General features: G+C 34.3%; 1 protein-coding gene across 3 annotated transcripts in view; it reads left to right on the forward strand.

Moving 5' to 3' along the window:
- CARF (calcium responsive transcription factor) overlaps nt 1–18,120 on the forward strand; it is an 81,331-nt gene that overhangs the window by 15,209 nt on the left and 48,002 nt on the right. For all 3 annotated transcript variants that reach the window (XM_059928498.1, XM_059928500.1, XM_059928499.1), the window contains exons 5-10: nt 4,470–4,590; nt 6,318–6,447; nt 7,368–7,452; nt 10,414–10,603; nt 15,151–15,271; nt 17,687–17,830. In XM_059928498.1, coding sequence (XP_059784481.1) covers nt 4,470–4,590; nt 6,318–6,447; nt 7,368–7,452; nt 10,414–10,603; nt 15,151–15,271; nt 17,687–17,830 — 791 coding nt within the window. The remainder of the gene's footprint in view (nt 1–4,469; nt 4,591–6,317; nt 6,448–7,367; nt 7,453–10,413; nt 10,604–15,150; nt 15,272–17,686; nt 17,831–18,120) is intronic.

The raw sequence follows: 18,120 nt of genomic DNA on the forward strand, positions 1-18,120 counted from the left end.
GAGAGTAATTGGTTGAGAGGTGGCTAACTGTAGACAACTTTTTTGTGTGTATGTTCAGGCTCAACATATTTCTGGGCTTACTTCAGGACTAAAATGCAAAGTTAGGGTATGCTTCTGTAATCATACTGCATCACCAGCAGAGGTTAATATGCAACAAATAATCTAGATGTGAACCAATACATTTTAATATTTCATATTCAAAATGAAATACTTCTGTAATTTCCCCTCTTATTTGACATTTATTCTAGTTTCTATCAGAACATTTAGAAAGTCTGTGTGTTCTAATGGAAGGATAAAAGAGTCTAAATATATGAAGGGTTATCATTTTACACATGGTACCTTTCCTAAAAAGCATGTTAAAGTTGCTTATTTGTCTGTGTCTGAAAAAAGTTCGAGTTCCCATTCTCTTTGTAATTGTATTAAACGTTGTATCTGAAGTGATTATAAAGGTGATTTTACATTGTTTGCAGTAGGAGATGATACAGAGGGTTACTTGAAGTTTTGAAATAGGAAACATGTGGCATGAGCATGAAAATAAATGTAAGGAACACGGAGTGTAAGAAGCTATCTTCTCCAAAGAACCAAAGATCAGAAGGTGGTGATATTCTGGGAAACTTAGTGGAGCTTTTTTGTTTTTATTGTTTATTTTAATAGACTTTAATTTTAAGAGCAGTTTTAGGTTCACAGCAAAATAAGAAGAAAATACAGAGAGTTCGCATATACCCCCAGCCTCCATATGTGCGTAGTCTTCCCATTATCAGAGTCTCCACCAAGTGGAGCTTTTTGTAAAAAATGACTTTTTTTTTTTTTTTTTTTAAGTATGATTTTTTTTCACATAGAAGCTTTCACGGAACTAGTAAAGATTCTGTAGTGGGTGAATCTGCAATGGATGAGAGGAGGTTTTGGAGTGAAGCAGGGATGATATTTTTCATTTACTAGAAATATTGTACACAAAGAACCCAGTAAATATAAAACTACTCATTAGCCAAGATTTTCTGATGATTTTCATGGTCGGCCTCAAAGAAAATGTATGGCAGCAGATGACTCTTCAAAACTATGTTTATTTTCATAGCAAAGATTAAAGATAATTACTTTTTTTGGTAATAGAAAAAGTAATATTATCATCACCATTGTCAAATTATATGAATTAAAAATAGTTTTTTAGGTAACAGGTGGAATAAGCTAAGGAAACAGAAAATGGAGGAGACTCTTTTCCACTGTGCTTGGGAAACAGTTTCAAAATTAAGGGGATATTCCACAGATCAGTCTTAATTATGAACTTTTCATATGGTTGAATAAATTATAACTTTATTATATGTGTTTTATTTGGATTTAAAAATAACCACAGCACTCTTATTTTCTAAGAATGAATGAAAAATTTTCACACATATTTAATCTCATTTACAGGGAGTAAAGAATTAACAACAGTATTATTACTATTGCCTTTTAAAGTCCAGTAGGGTTTTCGTATTGTTTTATTTTTGTCTTTTTTTAGGTTAAGTAACATCGTCAGATATTGGGAGACAGTACAGAGTACTGTTAAAAGGAGTCAGACTACTTGGGTTTGAATTTCACCTCAGGACTACATAGCTCTGATTTACCTTGCATGAGTTTTGTAACCACTGTGTTGCAATTTCCTCATGTGTAAAATGTATATAGTTCGTATACATGTCATGAAGATTAAATAACGTAATATTGGGTTGGCCAAAAAGTGCCTTTGGTTTTTAAGTAAAAATAAAAGACACATTTTTCATCTTCACCAAGAACTTTATTGAACAATGTATTCACCCTTTTGTTCCACTACCTTCTGCCATTTTTCAGGCAACTTCATAATTCCATCTTCCCAAAACTTTTTATCTTTTTGAGCAAAGAACTCTTGCAGGTGCCTTTTACAGTCTTCCAGGGAATTGAAATTTTTTCCATTAAGAGAATTTTGTAAAGACCAAAATAAATGGAAATCCGAAGGTGCAATGTCTGGTGAATACGGTGGATGCATCAGAACTTCCCAGCCAAGCTGTAACAGTTTTTGCCTGGTCATCAAAGAAACATGCGATCTTGCGTTATCCTGATGGAAGATTATGCATTTTCTGTTGACTAATTCCGGATGCTTTTTGTCGGGTGCTGCTTTCAGTTGGTCTAACTGGGAGCAGTACTTGCTGGAATTAATCGTTTGGTTTTCCAGAAGGAGCTCGTAATAGAGGACTCCCTTCCAATCCCACCATATACACAACCTCACCTTCTTTGGACGAAGACCGGCCTTTGGTGTAGTTGGTGGTGGTTCATTTCGCTTGCCCCACAATCTCTTCCGTTCCACATTATTGTACAGTATCCACTTTTCATCACCTGTCACAATTTGTTTTAAAAATGGAACGTTTTCATTACGTTTAAGTAGAGAATCGCATGCGGGAATACAGTCAAGAAGGCTTTTTTCGCTTAACTTATGTGGAACCCAAACATAAAAGCGATTCACATAACCAAGCTGGCGCAAATGATTTTCAGCGCTTGATTTGGGTATTATGAGTATGTCGGCTATCTCCTGCGTGGTATGATGTTGATTATTCTCAGTGTCTCGATTTGATCGCTATCAACTTCAAGTGGTCTACCTGACCGTGGAGCATCATCCAGCGGGAAATCTCCAGCATGAAACTTCGCAGATCACTTTTGACACGTTCAGTCAGACACAGCGCCTTCTCCATGCCACTGCACAAATCTTTTTTTGCGTTTCAGTTGCATTTTTACCTTTCTTGAAATAATAAAGCGCATAATATGACGAAAATGTTGTTTTTTTTCTTCCATCTTCAGTGTTAAAATGGCTACACAAAAATTCACCAATTTTGGGACTTCCCTGGTGGCGCAGCAGTTAAGACTCCGAGATCCCATTGCAGGGGGCCTGGGTTCCATCCCTGGTCAGGGAACTAGATCCTACATGCATGAAGCAACTAAGAGTTCACATTCTGCAACTAAGGAGCCCACTGGCTGCAACTGAGGAGCCCACGTGCTGCAACTAAGGAGCCCACCTGCAGCAACTAGAACCCTGCGCAACCAAAAAAAAAAAAAGTATGATGCTAATAAACATCTATAAAAAAATCACCAATTTTGATCAGTTTTTTTTTTAAATGCACACTGATATGACAGCTTCACATAAAATCTAACAAAATTGTTTTGAATGAAGTTAAAGTCAACTAAGTGCTACTAGAGCCATCTTACGGAAAAAACCGAACGAACCTTTTAGCCAACCCAATGCATGTAAAGTCCTGCCGCTTAGTATGAACTCCACAAGTGAAAAGGAATTATCATTTTCAGAGTTTACAGTTGACTTTCATGCTGAAGTAATAAGAGGTATAAGAGATATGGCAAGATATTTCTATCTCAAGAAATTTGACAAATACTTGGGGAAGGAAAAAATTTCTACTCTTAATTTCTGGGAAATGTTTATGATTATATTTAAAGCTTTCTGTTTTGTTGAGGTTTAAGGGTTTTTTTTTTTCCAAATTTAAAGTTTTTCAAATGGCCCTCTCTAAAAGTGATGCGTCTCTATCAGGCCATCAGCAAAGTTTTCATGTTTTACATGGCAAAAGGGAAGTTTGAGAAAGTGGGTTGGAATGATTAAGGAGAGTTATTTGCCCTAGGGAAAACTGAGGACAGGGGATTTCAGGTAAAACAGTAAAACTGTTAGTAGAAGAGTAGTTTTTAGGTAATAAAATTTATAAGGTATCCAGAAAGTCTGGAAATATAGGATAAACTTAATTTTAAATAATATATTAGTTATATTTTTAAATGATAGGCTCAAAATGTTTTTCTTCAACTTTAGATGCTTTCTTAGTTGACATTCCTTTAAATTTGAGGCACAGAGTTCATTTGTTAAACTGAAAAAAACAACAAAAACCCCAAAGGAAATAATAAATATACAATTTCCCTATGTTTTCAGACTTTTGGGTCACTCTGTAGTATTTCTTATAGACCAAGACAGGATATATAAAAATGCAGAGATATAAAAATAAATCCTGTTTAATTAGACATCTAACAAGTTACTGTTTTTAAATGAAAATGACTTAATATATGAGGCCAGTGATTATCACACAAATAGGTCAAATGTGTGGATAATACAGTGTGGATAATACATTTACTTTTTTCTACAGTAAGTAGAAAAAAGTAAATATGTTTAGTCAGAGACTTACTTGTTCAGGTTACTAAGTAATGAGACCTCACGTCCATGTAATGATTAAGACCATAGGTGGTTAAGATCATAGGACATAGGATCAAACTGCCTGTTTTGAATCCTAGCTTTACCACTTATCAATTGTGAGACTTCGGGAAAAAATTTTTAGGTACCTCAGTGTTTTCATCTATAAAGTGAAGAAAATGATAGTATCTGCTGTAGAGGTAGGCATGTCTAATAATTTTTTAAGTAATGATTCTTTTGAATCATTGTAGACTTATGCATTTGATTTTTTTAAAATGCTTCCAAGATGATTGTTGCCAGCCCATCAGAAAATGGACAGGTGCTGCGAGTAATTCCATCTACCCAGACAGGAACGACACAAGTGATTGTACCTCAGGGGCAGCTTGTGGATGTGAATAGTCCTCAGGGTGAGTAATCATGGGATATAGGGGATTTAACAACGTTTTAAAGAACAAACGTATATTCAGAAAATCACCTCATGAAAGTCAGTGCTAAAATTGATCTCTTTGGGTAAGATTGTGAACTGAATGATTAGAAAAAGTTTCTTAGCCCAAATAAATTTCAAGTTCATTTTTCAACTCCTGTCTAGGTTAGCTGTCTATTTCATTTTGGAATTCTGTGAAGCTGGTTGACTCTTGCTTCCTCTCAAATGACCAGTGAGCATAAAATAAATTCTTCTTAATTTTAATAACAGTAATAATGACAGCAACAATAACAAGAATATAGTGCTAATAGCTACTGGAGAAATTTTTATTTTATGTTTTTATCAATGTTGTTGTTAGACATGTGACACTTTTTTTTTAACTATTCTCATCCTCTTTGCTCTTTTCCTCTTTGTTCCTTCAGATTCATAAAGAATCATGCTCCCTGTTTTTTTTTATAAATTTATTTATTTATTTTAATTTATCTTATTTATTTATTTTTTGGCTGCATTGGGTCTTCGTTGCTGTGCATGAGCTTTCTCTAGTTGTGGTGAGCGGGGGCTGCTCTTCGTTGTGGTGCGCAGGCTTCTCATTGCGGTGGCTTCTCTTGTTGCGGAACATGGGCTCTAGGCTTGTGGGCTCAGTAGTTGTGGCTCATGGGCTCTAGAGCACAGGCTCCGTAGTTGTGGCGCACGGGCTTAGTTGCTCTGTGGCATGTGGGATCTTCCCGGACCAGGGTTCGAACCCGTGTCCCCTGCATTGGCAGGTGGATTCTTAACCTCTGCACCACCAGGGAAGTCCATATTTATTTTTTTTTTATTTTTGGCTGCCTTGGGTCTTCGTTGCTGCACGTGGGCTTTCTCTAGTTGCAGCGAGCAGGGGCTACTCTTCGTTGTGGTGTGCGGGCTTCTCATTGTGGTGGCTTCTTTTGTTTCAGAGCATGGGCTCTAGGTGTGTGGGCTTCAGTAGTTGTGGCGTGTGTGCTCAGTAGTTGTGGCTCACAGACTCTAGAGTGCAGGCTCAGTAGTTGTGGCACATGGGCTTAGTTGTTCCGCGGCATGTGGGATCTTCCTGGACCAGGGCTCGAACCTGTGTCCCCTGCATTGGCAGGCGGATTCTTAACCGCTGCACCACCAGGGAAGTCCCCCTATTTCTTTTTATTTTATTCTTTTTTTACCTATTTGTTAATATCCCTATTAGTTCTTTTCCTTTTTCTTCCCTTCCATCTATTTGAATCTCTTTTCTAACATCATAGCTACACTGTTGTCGTTTTTTCATAGATAATGGTTTAGGGCAAATATTCTTACTTTAGTGTTACGATTCTTTGTCTTTGATAACAGTTGTTACAACTTAAGGAAAAAAATACATATTTTGCAGAAAACATTACAAACATGGTATAGAAACTAAAAGGAATTAGTTTTACATTTTCCTATTATATTGTGATACTATTAATATAACAATTACTTCTACCACTTTCATATCCTAGCTGTTCAATATAAGTTCCAAAACTTAGTTACAAAACTTCAGTAGTCAGTATTACAGTTTAAAAGTAAGCAAGTTTATCAGAGAAATTCTCAATAAAGTATAAGTTTTATTATCTTTAGCTTCAGAGCATATCTTTCCTATTTCAAATGTATTAGTTCCAGTTCATTACATTCTCATGGTCTTATTCAAGATATTGATGTTGCTTTGTTCTTGTTCTTATTGTTAAGATGTCTCTGAAGAGAAACTCAGTGACAGAAACTTACCAACTGTAAGAGTGGATTCTCTAGCAGACAATAACAGTAGTTACATTCTTCATCCACAAGCATCCCTCACATTGCCCAAAAAGACAGTGACCAGGTGAGTCAATGAGAAAGAGGAGCTCATCTTTGGCTATCACCATGGAAATCTCTTTTTACATTATCACATTTAAAGCTGGCTGACTATAGAGAAGATCAGAAATTCAGAAAATAGAATAAACCATCATCAAATACATCCTTAATCATTTTAATAACATCTTGGCAATAAGGGAGCTACTTTAGAATCTATAAAAGGCCAACGTGCTACTTTTCCTCAGTGACATTTGCCTGTTATCTTTTGAAGCAATCTGTAAACATCTGACACTAGTAGAGTTTTTTAAAAAAAGAAATATCCATTCTAGGTCCTATAATTTTTAATGGTTCATCACACTTCTATGCATTTAATTCCTCTGTGGTAAAGTGTTTAAAATGTTTTTTGTTAATGTCTATTCAGCTTTTATTTTTGCCTTAAAATAACACTGTTTATAATAATTTAGGGAAATACAGACAGGGTTTTGTATTATTTATATTTTAATTGTTCTGTGAAAATATTTTAAAGGTAACATAATATTTGTGACATTTAACTTTAGAACTTGACGTAATATTCTTGTTACTGTTAATAAGTCACCTGAAGATGGTTTATTTGCTCATTTTTTGTTAAATGAAAAATAATTATATGAGAAGAATACAAAATAAGCTCTGAGAAAGATATATAAAACACTTGAATTTGTTGAAACTAAGGTATGTGGAAGAACAAAGTTAGACTTTTGCTTTAGCAATTGATAAAATAGTAATGATTAAAAAAAGCGTAATTACATCCATCAGACCAATCTGTCATTATTATTACAATTTCTAATTGCTGACCTCAGTATTGTCTTTGACTGGCTAAGAGGATAAAGCAACTGAATGCTGTGTGTGTGTGTGTGTGTGTGTGTGTCACTTGTAATATATATTTATATATATCCCCCCCCCCCATCCCAGAATACTTGAAGAACCTTTTTTGGCTCCACTCCAGCCACTTTCTTCTAACACACCTATATGGGCCTGTCGTCTTAGGAGCTGTGAGGTGAGTTAAAAAATAATCCTTATGTAGATTCACTTAGTTGATTATAACTACAATTCATCCCAAAATGTCCACTTTTGAGTACAACTAATAGAAGCTGTATCTGTAATATTTGGTTCATGTTTGTGCTCTTTTATTCCTTAGAGCTTGTAAGCTCTGTTAAAGCAGAGATCTTATAAATCCCTTCACACTTCACTGTCATTTCATTTCTTCTCTTACAAATCTTTTCCCTTGTCTTCCGTAAAACTTCACTATCATGTTTCTCTACTTTTTATCCTTTAATCATTCCTTCTCTTTCTTTGCTTGGCATTTATTTCTTTTCATGTTCTCAGCGGAAATTCTTCAAGGTTCACCATTTGACCTTGTCTTATTTCTCTACATTTTATCCCTTGTAGAGCTTAACAGCTTTGTTGACTTTCAATTCTCAGTTTTATAAAAATGATTCCCAAATCTCTATCACCAGTTCTTTAATTCTGCCCTTGCTTTTGTCCCAGATCTCTAGCTACTTACTTGAAGCTTTACTTAGATTTCACCTCAAATTCACCATATCTAAAGAGAAATTATCTGCCATACGACAACTAGCTCTACTTCCTAAATTCCTTGTCTATGTAGTAACAAATACCATCTCCTTAGATACAAAGTTTTAGACTAATTTCTTCCTTTCCCATATTCAGATAGTCACCTGATTCTTCTAGTTTTTTTCTTTAAAGTGGTTTAAAGGGAGCTTTTTCCACAGACCTTTGTTATCTTGAACTCAATTATGGTAACAGCCTTCCCATTAATCTCTTTGACTCTTCCATTTCTAGTCCTTACTGTGTGGTTTTCTAAAACTACTTATCTTTAAATATTACTTTCATTGTCTTTTCTCACTGCCCAATAAGCTCAGTGTTATTTTTCCACATCATTTAGCCACTTGTTACTAGCTTTCAAGGTCTTCTATAATCAGGTATCACCTTATCTTATCCTTTTTTATTTCCTGCTTTTCTCCAATTCATCTTTCATTCGTGTTAGCCAAGTCTTCCTACTTGGTACACAGAGTTCAGAATCTTCCTTTATCTCCTCCTTCACTTGTGTTTATTTCCATTTCCTAATATGTTATTTTTTCTTCTACTTACCTTTCTAACTATTATTCTTCAAATCCCAATGCAAGTCCTATATGTCTTTTCTGTAATAGTCTAATGATTACTTTATCTTTTACCTATTTATCTCTTAAAATTTTATTTATTTATTTATTTGGTTGTGCCGGCTCTTAGTTGCAGCAGGCGGGCTCCTTAGTTGCAGCTCACGGGCTCCTTAGTTGTGACAATGTGAACTCTTAGTTGCGGCATGCATGTGGGATCTAGTTCCCCAACCAGGGATCGAACCTGGGGCCCCCTGCATTGGGAGCGCGGAGTCTTATCCACTGCGCCACCAAGGAAGTCCCTATTTATCTCTTAAAATTCTTTGATAATTATTACCATTACCATTCTTAATTATTTGCTAGCTTGGGTTGTTCACTATTATATACCTTTTCGACTATACACTTTTTGAGGAAAAGGACCATGCGCTTCTACATATAAACCATACATGGTAATGAGTATTTAATTATTAAAATGCTTCGTTGTTTTAAACAAATCTTAAAATATGGCAAGGAAAAACATTACTTGAGTTTTAGTATTTTGAGAAAATTTCTAATCATGAAGTCTAATGATGTATTACATTTGTTAGGACATTATCACTGTTGTTGCTTTTCTAAGTGTTATGTACGTATGTATGTATAGACAGTAAGATTTTTTTTCCCCTCACACTTTTTGTTAGTCATAGTTTTTCAGTGGTTTCCTAAAGGTACTATTCTTGTCATTTGATGAGGGTTTTTAAAATCATTATTATAAACTTCATGAAATGCTATGGACATTAAAGCATTAGCAATTATGTGGCCAAATTACTTCATTTTACACCATGGTACATTGTGTAGCTTATCTAACATCATATATCTTGTAAGAAATTAGTTAAAACTGTCCAACAGCCTGAATTATCTCAAAGAGTGAAGGATTCTTTTTCTCCAAGCTATATCAATAGTGAAAAACATTTTTGGTTAATGGCTGAAGAAATATTTTCTGCATTTTGCTTAAAAATATTGTTTAGTAGTCCTTCTTACTTTTTGAATTTCCATTTAAAGGTATTTTTCTTATAGACATTTTTTAGATTTGACCAAAATCTATTAGTTGGACAAATTTCAATACTACATTAAACTTTTATCTCCTGATATGGGCCTGACTGCATTGTACTAATTCTGAATTTTTCCTTTTATTAACAACATTATATGCTGTATTCATTTTATTTGTAAAAAAATGCTATAGCTAGACTTTATGTTCCTACTTTTATTTGTAGGGATATTTTGATGAGGAAATATCTAGGCTAGAAGAAAATTCATAAGCATAGGCATTTTCGTTATTTTTAGGGGAAATTGTAGATAATGTATTGTTTGGAATCAGAATATCTCTTTTTATTATGGCTCAAAGTATACCTACAACAGTATGTTGATACCTTCCTTTTGTTAAATGTATTCTTGCCAGGTGAAATGTTTAGTCTAATTAGGAGGAAAAAGATCTCTATTCCACATCTCTGCTCTTATTCCCTATAAGGGAGAAACATACATGGAATCAATTCTAGGTCTAAATGCATTTCAGTTTAAGAGATCACAGTTAAAAAATTTCTCTGGGTATAGAAAAAGCTTTTCTTCTAGTTGAGGGATACTCACAAGGTTGTGGATAGATACTATCAATTTATTTACATGATTTGTTTATACCTTGCCTTATTTCGGGAAGAATTTAAGACAGCTTACAAAAATACTTAAAAATATATTAGCAAGGTGGAAGTTAAAATTGGGAGCTAAAGAATAAAGAACAAGAATGGAACCATAAAATGGAAGTAAGAAATGTATATCTGAATGAGTGATATGTGTGTGTGAATTTCTACATGCAGAAAATAGGAGATTCATACCGTGGCTACTGTGTAAGTGAGACTGAATTAGAAAGTGTCCTAACATTTCACAAGCAGCAAACACAGAGTGTTTGGGGGACCCGCCAATCTCCAAGCCCAGCCAAGCCAGCTACACGCTTGATGTGGAAATCCCAGTATGTCCCATATGATGGAATCCCATTTGTCAATGCAGGTACTTTTTTAAAGATTTATTTTAAAAAGTTCAGCAGCAGCCATGATCCATTGTGAAAATGTGGTTTTCCTAAGGTGATAACATTTTCATTTTGGTAGATGACAACTGACTGTTAATTGTTGAAAATGCGTATTAAACTAAAAAGAAAACTTACAGTAAATATAACGAATTATTTTATGTTGTAAAATTGTATTTTAGTATATTAGGGTAAATAAATAATACTTCATACTGAAAAATAGAAAGTAAAAAATATTTAAATTCCGCGTAGACCTATTTAATAAAAATCAAACCATAGAGCAATTTTATTATTTTAAATGTGTATAGCTGGTTGGGTTTTTTTTTTTTTTTTCCATCCAATCCTGATAGTCTCTCCTTCTCTTTTGATTTGTCTTTTGGGAAAAAAATCGGTGTCCATTTTATATAGTGTATAACTCAGGAGTTACTGTATAGAACTGGTATACAATCTGGAGTTATTATATAGAATTCTAATATTAGGGTTCTCAAGTATCAGGTATGTTACATACAGCATTCTCAAACACTGGGCTAGTGTTTACTAAAGCAGTAGAGTTTCAAACAATTCCCAGAGAGTCACCCTAGGACTAGTCAGACCTCAAAGAACCTAAGAATAAGTGATTTATTTCAGAAATATGGGGGCATTGATTCCACTGGAAGAGTTGCAGCCTCATCCTGGACCTCTGAGGGTAAAGAGAACTACTTAGAGGAAGCTGAGATAAATGTAACCGTTTCTGCCCAGGTTTTATTCTCCTCCCCAGTTCAAATCCCTTCTTAACTCTCCTCAGGCAGCTACTACATGAATTTGGTGTGTATTTTTATACTTTATCATACATGTTTGTATTTATAATAATATATTTTATTGTTTTGAACATTTTAAAGTATATGTAAGTAATAAACTATAGATATTCTTAGGTAAATTTTTCACTCATTCTTATTTTTGAAATCTATCCATATTGATAATTATAAATTCTAGTTAACCCAATTTAATTATTATATAATTTAACATTATATAATAATCTATTACTTAAATTTGGTCATTCCAACATATGACCAAACTGCAATTATTTTTCTACTAATGATCATTTAGGTTGTTTCCAGTTTTTCAATATTACAAAAAATTCTATGGTCTAACCTCCATGATACATGTTTTCTGTTGGAAGGTTGTAAGTAGTTTACTAGAGTGTGTTCATTAAAGTGGAATTACTTTACAAGATTATCTCAAGTTGCTCTCTGAGGTGGTGTTCAGGTCCAAAATCTCTTCTCTAAACTTTTTTTTCCCAAATGTATTTCAGAATTCTGTATTTTTGGACTGTAATATGGTAATATTACAGAATACTCCTAGCAAGTATTCTATAGACAATATCACATAATCAAACACAGTAATTCATTATGCATAGCCACACTAAAAGGAATAAAGACTATAAATAGCCTCATAAAGTTCAGGTCAGGTTTTGCAGCCAAATGTATTCCAAAAAATTTTGTTTTCCATGCTTTTTAAAATATGAGAATCATACGTGAGGGATTGACAACCTGTATCAATTTTTAGTCCTTTGAGCAATGTATGAAAATTTCCCTTTCCCGCATTCATTCTATGATTTGACATTGTCAGATTTAAAAAAATCTTTATGCTATGGGAATTTTCATATGCATATCAAAGTAGAGGTAATAATGTATGAAATCTCATAACTCTGTGTATGCATCATCCAGCTTCAACAAGTATCAGCATGTGGTCAATCTTGTGTCATTTATACCCCTACCCATTTCTTCAGGAAATTCCAGATATCATTTCATCTATAATTACTAAAGATGATTTTACAGGAAATTCCAGATATCGTTTCATCTATAATTACTAAAGTATATAATAGGTATTAAAGTATATATCTGAAATATAAGGATATCCCATTATCCCACTTAAAAGGAATTAACAGTAATTTCTTTTTTTTTTTTAATGTTTTAATTTTTAATTTTCTGGCCACGCTGCATGGCATGTGGGATCTTAGTTCCCCAACGCCCCCTGCAGTGGAAACATGGAGTGTTAACCACTGGACCACCAAGGAAGTCCAAACAGTAATTTCTTAATATCATAAGTTGTCCATTGTTCACATTTCTCCACTTATCATAATTCTTTTTGCAGAGGTTTGTATAAATTCACATGCAAAGCAAGTTTATGGATCAAATTTGGTTAAGTTTCTTCTCATCTAAAAATTTCTCTCCTCTTTTCCCCCAGGTAGTTTGTCCTGTACACTCTGCCATATTCAGGATTTTGCTGATTCTATCTCTGGGGTTTTTTAACATGTTCTTTTATCTCCTGTATTTCCTGTAATCTGTTAGATGTTTGAGTTTGATTAAATGAAGATTTAATCTTGATTAAAGTATTTTGTGAGAATACTTCATAGGTGTGCTGTGTACTTCTTATCATTACCTATGTAGCATTTTTAACTGTAAGATTGATCAGTGGATTCAGTTATTTTAGAGTATTGTCAAATTTTTTATGTTTACCAATTTGAAGAGTGAGAGTATCTTACTATTGTTTTATTTTTTTAAACTAATTAATTAATTCAGTAATTTTTGGCTGTGTTGAGTCTTTGTTGCTGCACATGGGCTTTCTGTAGTTGTGGTGAGCGGGGGCTACTCTTCGTTGTGGTGTGCGGGCTTCTCATTGCGGTGGCTTCTCGTTGCGGAGCACGGGCTCTAGGCGTGCGGGCTTCAGTAGTTGTGGCTCGCGGGCTCTAGAGCACAGGCTCAGTAGTTGTGGCGCACAGGCTTAGTTGCTCTGCGGCATGTGAGATCTTCCCGGACCAGGACTCGAACCCGTGTCTCCTGCATTGGCAGGTGGACTCTTAACCACTGCGCCACCAGAGAAGTCCTTAGTATTGTTTCAACTTGCGTTTTCCTGTTTACTAGTGAAGTGGAGCGTCTTTTTATTGTTTATTTAATATCCTTTTGTTTTCTTTCTGAATTGCCTGTTCATAGTCTTTGCCCATTTTTCTGTTTGGTAGTTAGTTTTTATTTTTATTTTAAAATTATTTATGGTTCTTTATAGTCTGCATATTAATTATTTGTTTTATGTATTATAAAATACTGTTTCTCAAACTGATTTTCCTTTTACCATCATTTAGAAGAAGTTAGTTCAGCCTTATCAACATTTTAATTCATGATTGGTGTTTTTCGGGGTTTTTTAAAAATGTATATTTATTTAATTGGCTGCATTGGGTCTTAGTTGTGGCACGTGGGATCTTTCTTGTGGCAGGCGGGCTCTTCGTTGCGGCACGTGGGCTTCTCTCTAGTTGTGCCGTGCAGGCTCTAGAGCGTGTAGGCTCAGTGGTTGCGGCTCGTGGGTGCTCTGGTTGTGATGCGTGGACTCTAGAGCGCGTGAGCTCTAGAACGCGTGGGTTCTGTCGTTGCTTGCCCTGCGACATGTGAGATCTTAGTTCCCCGACCAGCGATCGAACCTGTGTCCCCTGCATTGGAAGGCGGATTCTATCACTGGACCATCAGGGAAGTCCCTGGGGTTTTGGGTTTTATATTTGAAAAGTTTGCTGTACCCTACATAGATTAGGATATCCAACTTAAAATCTTAAATTGTATAGTTTTCACATCTGCTTATTTGTGTTATCTATGGCACTGTAACAAATTACCCCAAATGTGGTGGTTGAAAACAACAAACATTTATTGTCTCACAGTTTCTATGGGTCAGGAATCCAAGAGCAGCTTAACAAGGTGGTTCTGCCCCAGGTTCTCTCACAAGACTGCAATTAAGATGTTGGCTGGATCTGCCGTCGTCTCAGGACTTGACTGGGGGAGGATCTGCTTCCACGCTTACTCATGTGGCTGTTGGCAGGGCTTATTCCTTGCCAGGTGGGCCTCTTCACAGAGCTGTCTCACCACATGATATCTTATTTCACCTGGAGAGAGCAATCCAAGCAAGAGCAAGAAAGTACCCAAGATGGAAGTCACAGTCTTTTTATAACCTAATATCAAAAATAACATCCTGTCACTTCTGCCATGTTCAGTAGAAGTAAGTTAGTAAGTCTAGCTCATGCTCAAGGGGAGGGGATTACCAAGGACATGAGTACTAAGAGGCAGGGATCATTGGGAGCCATCTTAGAGGCTGGTAATCACATTATTCTAACAGCTCAAATAGAAATAAGGAAATAAGTAATTATAAAAGGAAGTAAAATTTTAAATGATATTAATATTTACTAACAAATGTAGCATTTGCTAATTTCTACTTATAAAGTAGTAAATTTTATTATTAAAAACCATACATATGTAAATACCAGTTGACAGTCAGTAAATGTGGTATTTGCTAATTTCCTTACCATAATGTGGTACATTTGGTAACTATTACAATAAACTTTTAAATTTATGTGTTTGTACATCTTAGTAAGTCTTACTGATGTTTTCTTTCCTTAAGGTTGTATAATTGGAAGTATAGATTTTGTCATTGCCACCACCAAGTTATTTTTAATCTAGTATCCAGAACAGATGGATACTTGAATTAAATATCAATAGTTGGTTTTGGCCCACAGGGAGTAGAGCTGTGGTAATGGAGTGTCAGTATGGGCCAAGAAGAAAAGGTTTCCAGTTAAAAAAAATCAGTGAGCAGGAAAGCAGGTCTTGTCAGCTCTACAAAGCTACTTGTCCAGCCCGGTAAGCTTTATTTTCTTTTATTTCTTTTTTATTAAGTACTTATTTTTGAATAGCTAATATGCACATTTTTATTAAGTTTAAGCAGTGCCAAAAGCATACAGTGAAATCTGTTTCCTCTTACCCCTGCTTCCTATGTCCCACTTTAGGGCAACAACTCTTACCAGTTTCTTGAGTAACCTTGCAGAGATATTCTGTGTATATGCATATAGGTATATACTCTACTGTCATAAATGTTGAAGATCTCAGTAAAGATTACTAATATTTTCTTTCCTTAAATTTGGGTAGTAGCATACCTTCTTTCCAGCTATGAATTCACATTGATATATTTCCATTCTGAATGCCTATTGTAGTTATTTGCTGCACAGCTATTATGCTTCATACTAGTGTGAATGTAGAGATATATACTACTCTACATTTTTAAAAAAAATTTTATTGATGTATAGTTGATTTACAATGTTGTGTTAATTTCTGCTGTACAGCAAAGTGATTCAGTTATACGTATAAATATTCTTCTTCATATTCTTTTCCATTATGGTTTATCACAGGATATTGATATAGTTCCCTGTGCTATACAGTAGGACCTTGTTTTACTCTATTTTTTTTTCATTCCCAGTATATCTCAAAGTTGGCTCCATGTCTGTATTTAAATGAACCGATTACTTCTTTTTATTGATTGATCAACTGATTTTAAAAAGTGAGATAAAATTGACATATAAATTATGTTATTTTCATGGTTCCTTTTTAATAGCCATATAATATTCCATTTATAGATGAATTATCATTTACTTAATTAGTCCTCCAACAATGGACCTGTAGGCTCTGGAAAATATTCTTTATTATTATATACAAAGCTGCAACTAATAACATTGTACCTATTTGTACACTTGTGTAAGTATATTGATGGAATAAATTCCTTGAAATGAAATTGCTAGGGCAAGTGTTGTGTTCTTTTTAAATGTTGACAGGTGTTGCAGAGTTGCTTTGTAGAGTGATTTTACCAATTATATTCATACCAGAAATGTAGAAGACCAACACAGTAAGTTTTAGGTAGAATAGGACTACTGAGTAGTCATTGCTCTGGCTGAGAATGAATAATGTGCACCAATAAAAGATTTTTGTAATGTACTTTACTAATATTCTTTTTTCACACATTGAAAGTGTTTTAAATCATAAGATAAAATTTTAAAATAACACGTAAAGGTTGGATTTAGTTGAGCTTTGAAACATTTTATTTTAGCATTACATCTCATATCACAAACCTCAGCATTCTCAAGAAGTTTTTAAAGCCAGTTAAGAAGGCTTTTCATGTTTAATGTGATAATGTTAACTTGAGACAATATTTAAACCTGATCATTAAACAAAACTTTGCTTTTAAATATAAGCAGTGTAGACCATTAAACAAAACATTGCTTTTAAATATGAGCAATGTAGAACTTTAGTTATAACTTGGGAGAAAATCTCTATACGTGAAGAGATAATTTTATCCTCTATCATTCTATAAGTACTTTTTGAGTATCTGCTCTGTGCCCAGCAACAACATTGGGTGCCATGGGAAGGAGGGGAGACTAAAAGAGGTATATGATTTTACTTAATCATGGGAAACTTAAAATATTGTTGGGGTAGATCAGGAAGCAACAAACTATAAGAGAACATAATAGTATTGTATATAATGTTAAATGTGTGGATTACCTGTCTTCAGAGAAGGAATATATCCTAGCAAACTCATTAACAGGAAAGAAAATGGAACTTAACTTGGATACTGAAGTTTAGATTGAATTTGGTAGGCAGAGAATTAGAAGGAAGATATCGTAGGGTAGGAGAATGATATAAAGAAAGATATAGCATGATTGTATATTTGGTATCAGAGGAGGAAGGAACATTGAGATGATAAACTTCACAGGAAAAGCAATTTTATATTTGAAGTGATGAAAAGATGGGTAAATAAATTAGAATCATATAGAGCGCCTTGAATGCTGCTAATAAATTTGTGCTTGATCAAAGAGCAGATAGATTCTTCAACAGAGAAGTACAAATGCAAAGAATTATTGTGACATTGGTATATCTAGTGGATTTAAGAAATGGAAGGCTGGAGGCCTAGAGGCTCCAGAAGGCGGGTATTAAAGTAATCCAGGTGTGAGGTGTTCACAGCTTCCGGGAGAATGAAGAAGAGACAGATCCAGAAAAAAAAAAGTTAATATTCATAATATTTAGACATTTTTACTAAAGTAATGATTATTGTTAACTTGCTGAGTATTATACACTGAAAATATGGCATATCTTTCACATAATTATCTGAATGCTTTCTAGATTAATCGAATTTTCTCTAAACTTTAACGCTAAAGTAAACTTGTGGTTGATAAGTTAGTCTTGAGGTTATAGTATAATGAAAAAAATTCTTCTTTTTCTTATAAAAAGGATTTACATTAAAAAGGTACAGAAATTTCCTGAATATAGAGTTCCTACAGACCCCAAAATTGACAGGAAAATAATCCGAACGGAGCAGGAGAAAGCCTTTAACATGCTAAAGAAGAACTTGGTAGATGCTGGTGGTGTTCTTAGGTATGACATTTATATTGTTCTTTTATTTTACAAATTACTTCGCTCCATTTGGAAGAATTCTGTAATAAGAGAAATTATATTATGTTTTCCAATTATTAAGAAATGGTTTTTATAAGGTAGATAGATGTCTTATTAGTAGCTCTCTAGGTATTAAAATGATTTGCCACTGTGTAAGCCATTGAGTTTATCATCCAAATGTGGATAATTTTAACCAAAGAATTCTTTATACCATGTGGAAGTTTTTTCCCCAAATGATAAATATATATTTAGCAACACATTTTATTATATAT

This window comes from Balaenoptera ricei, chromosome 7 (genome assembly GCF_028023285.1).
Source record: "Balaenoptera ricei isolate mBalRic1 chromosome 7, mBalRic1.hap2, whole genome shotgun sequence".
In the NCBI taxonomy this organism is placed as follows: Eukaryota; Metazoa; Chordata; class Mammalia; order Artiodactyla; family Balaenopteridae; genus Balaenoptera; species Balaenoptera ricei.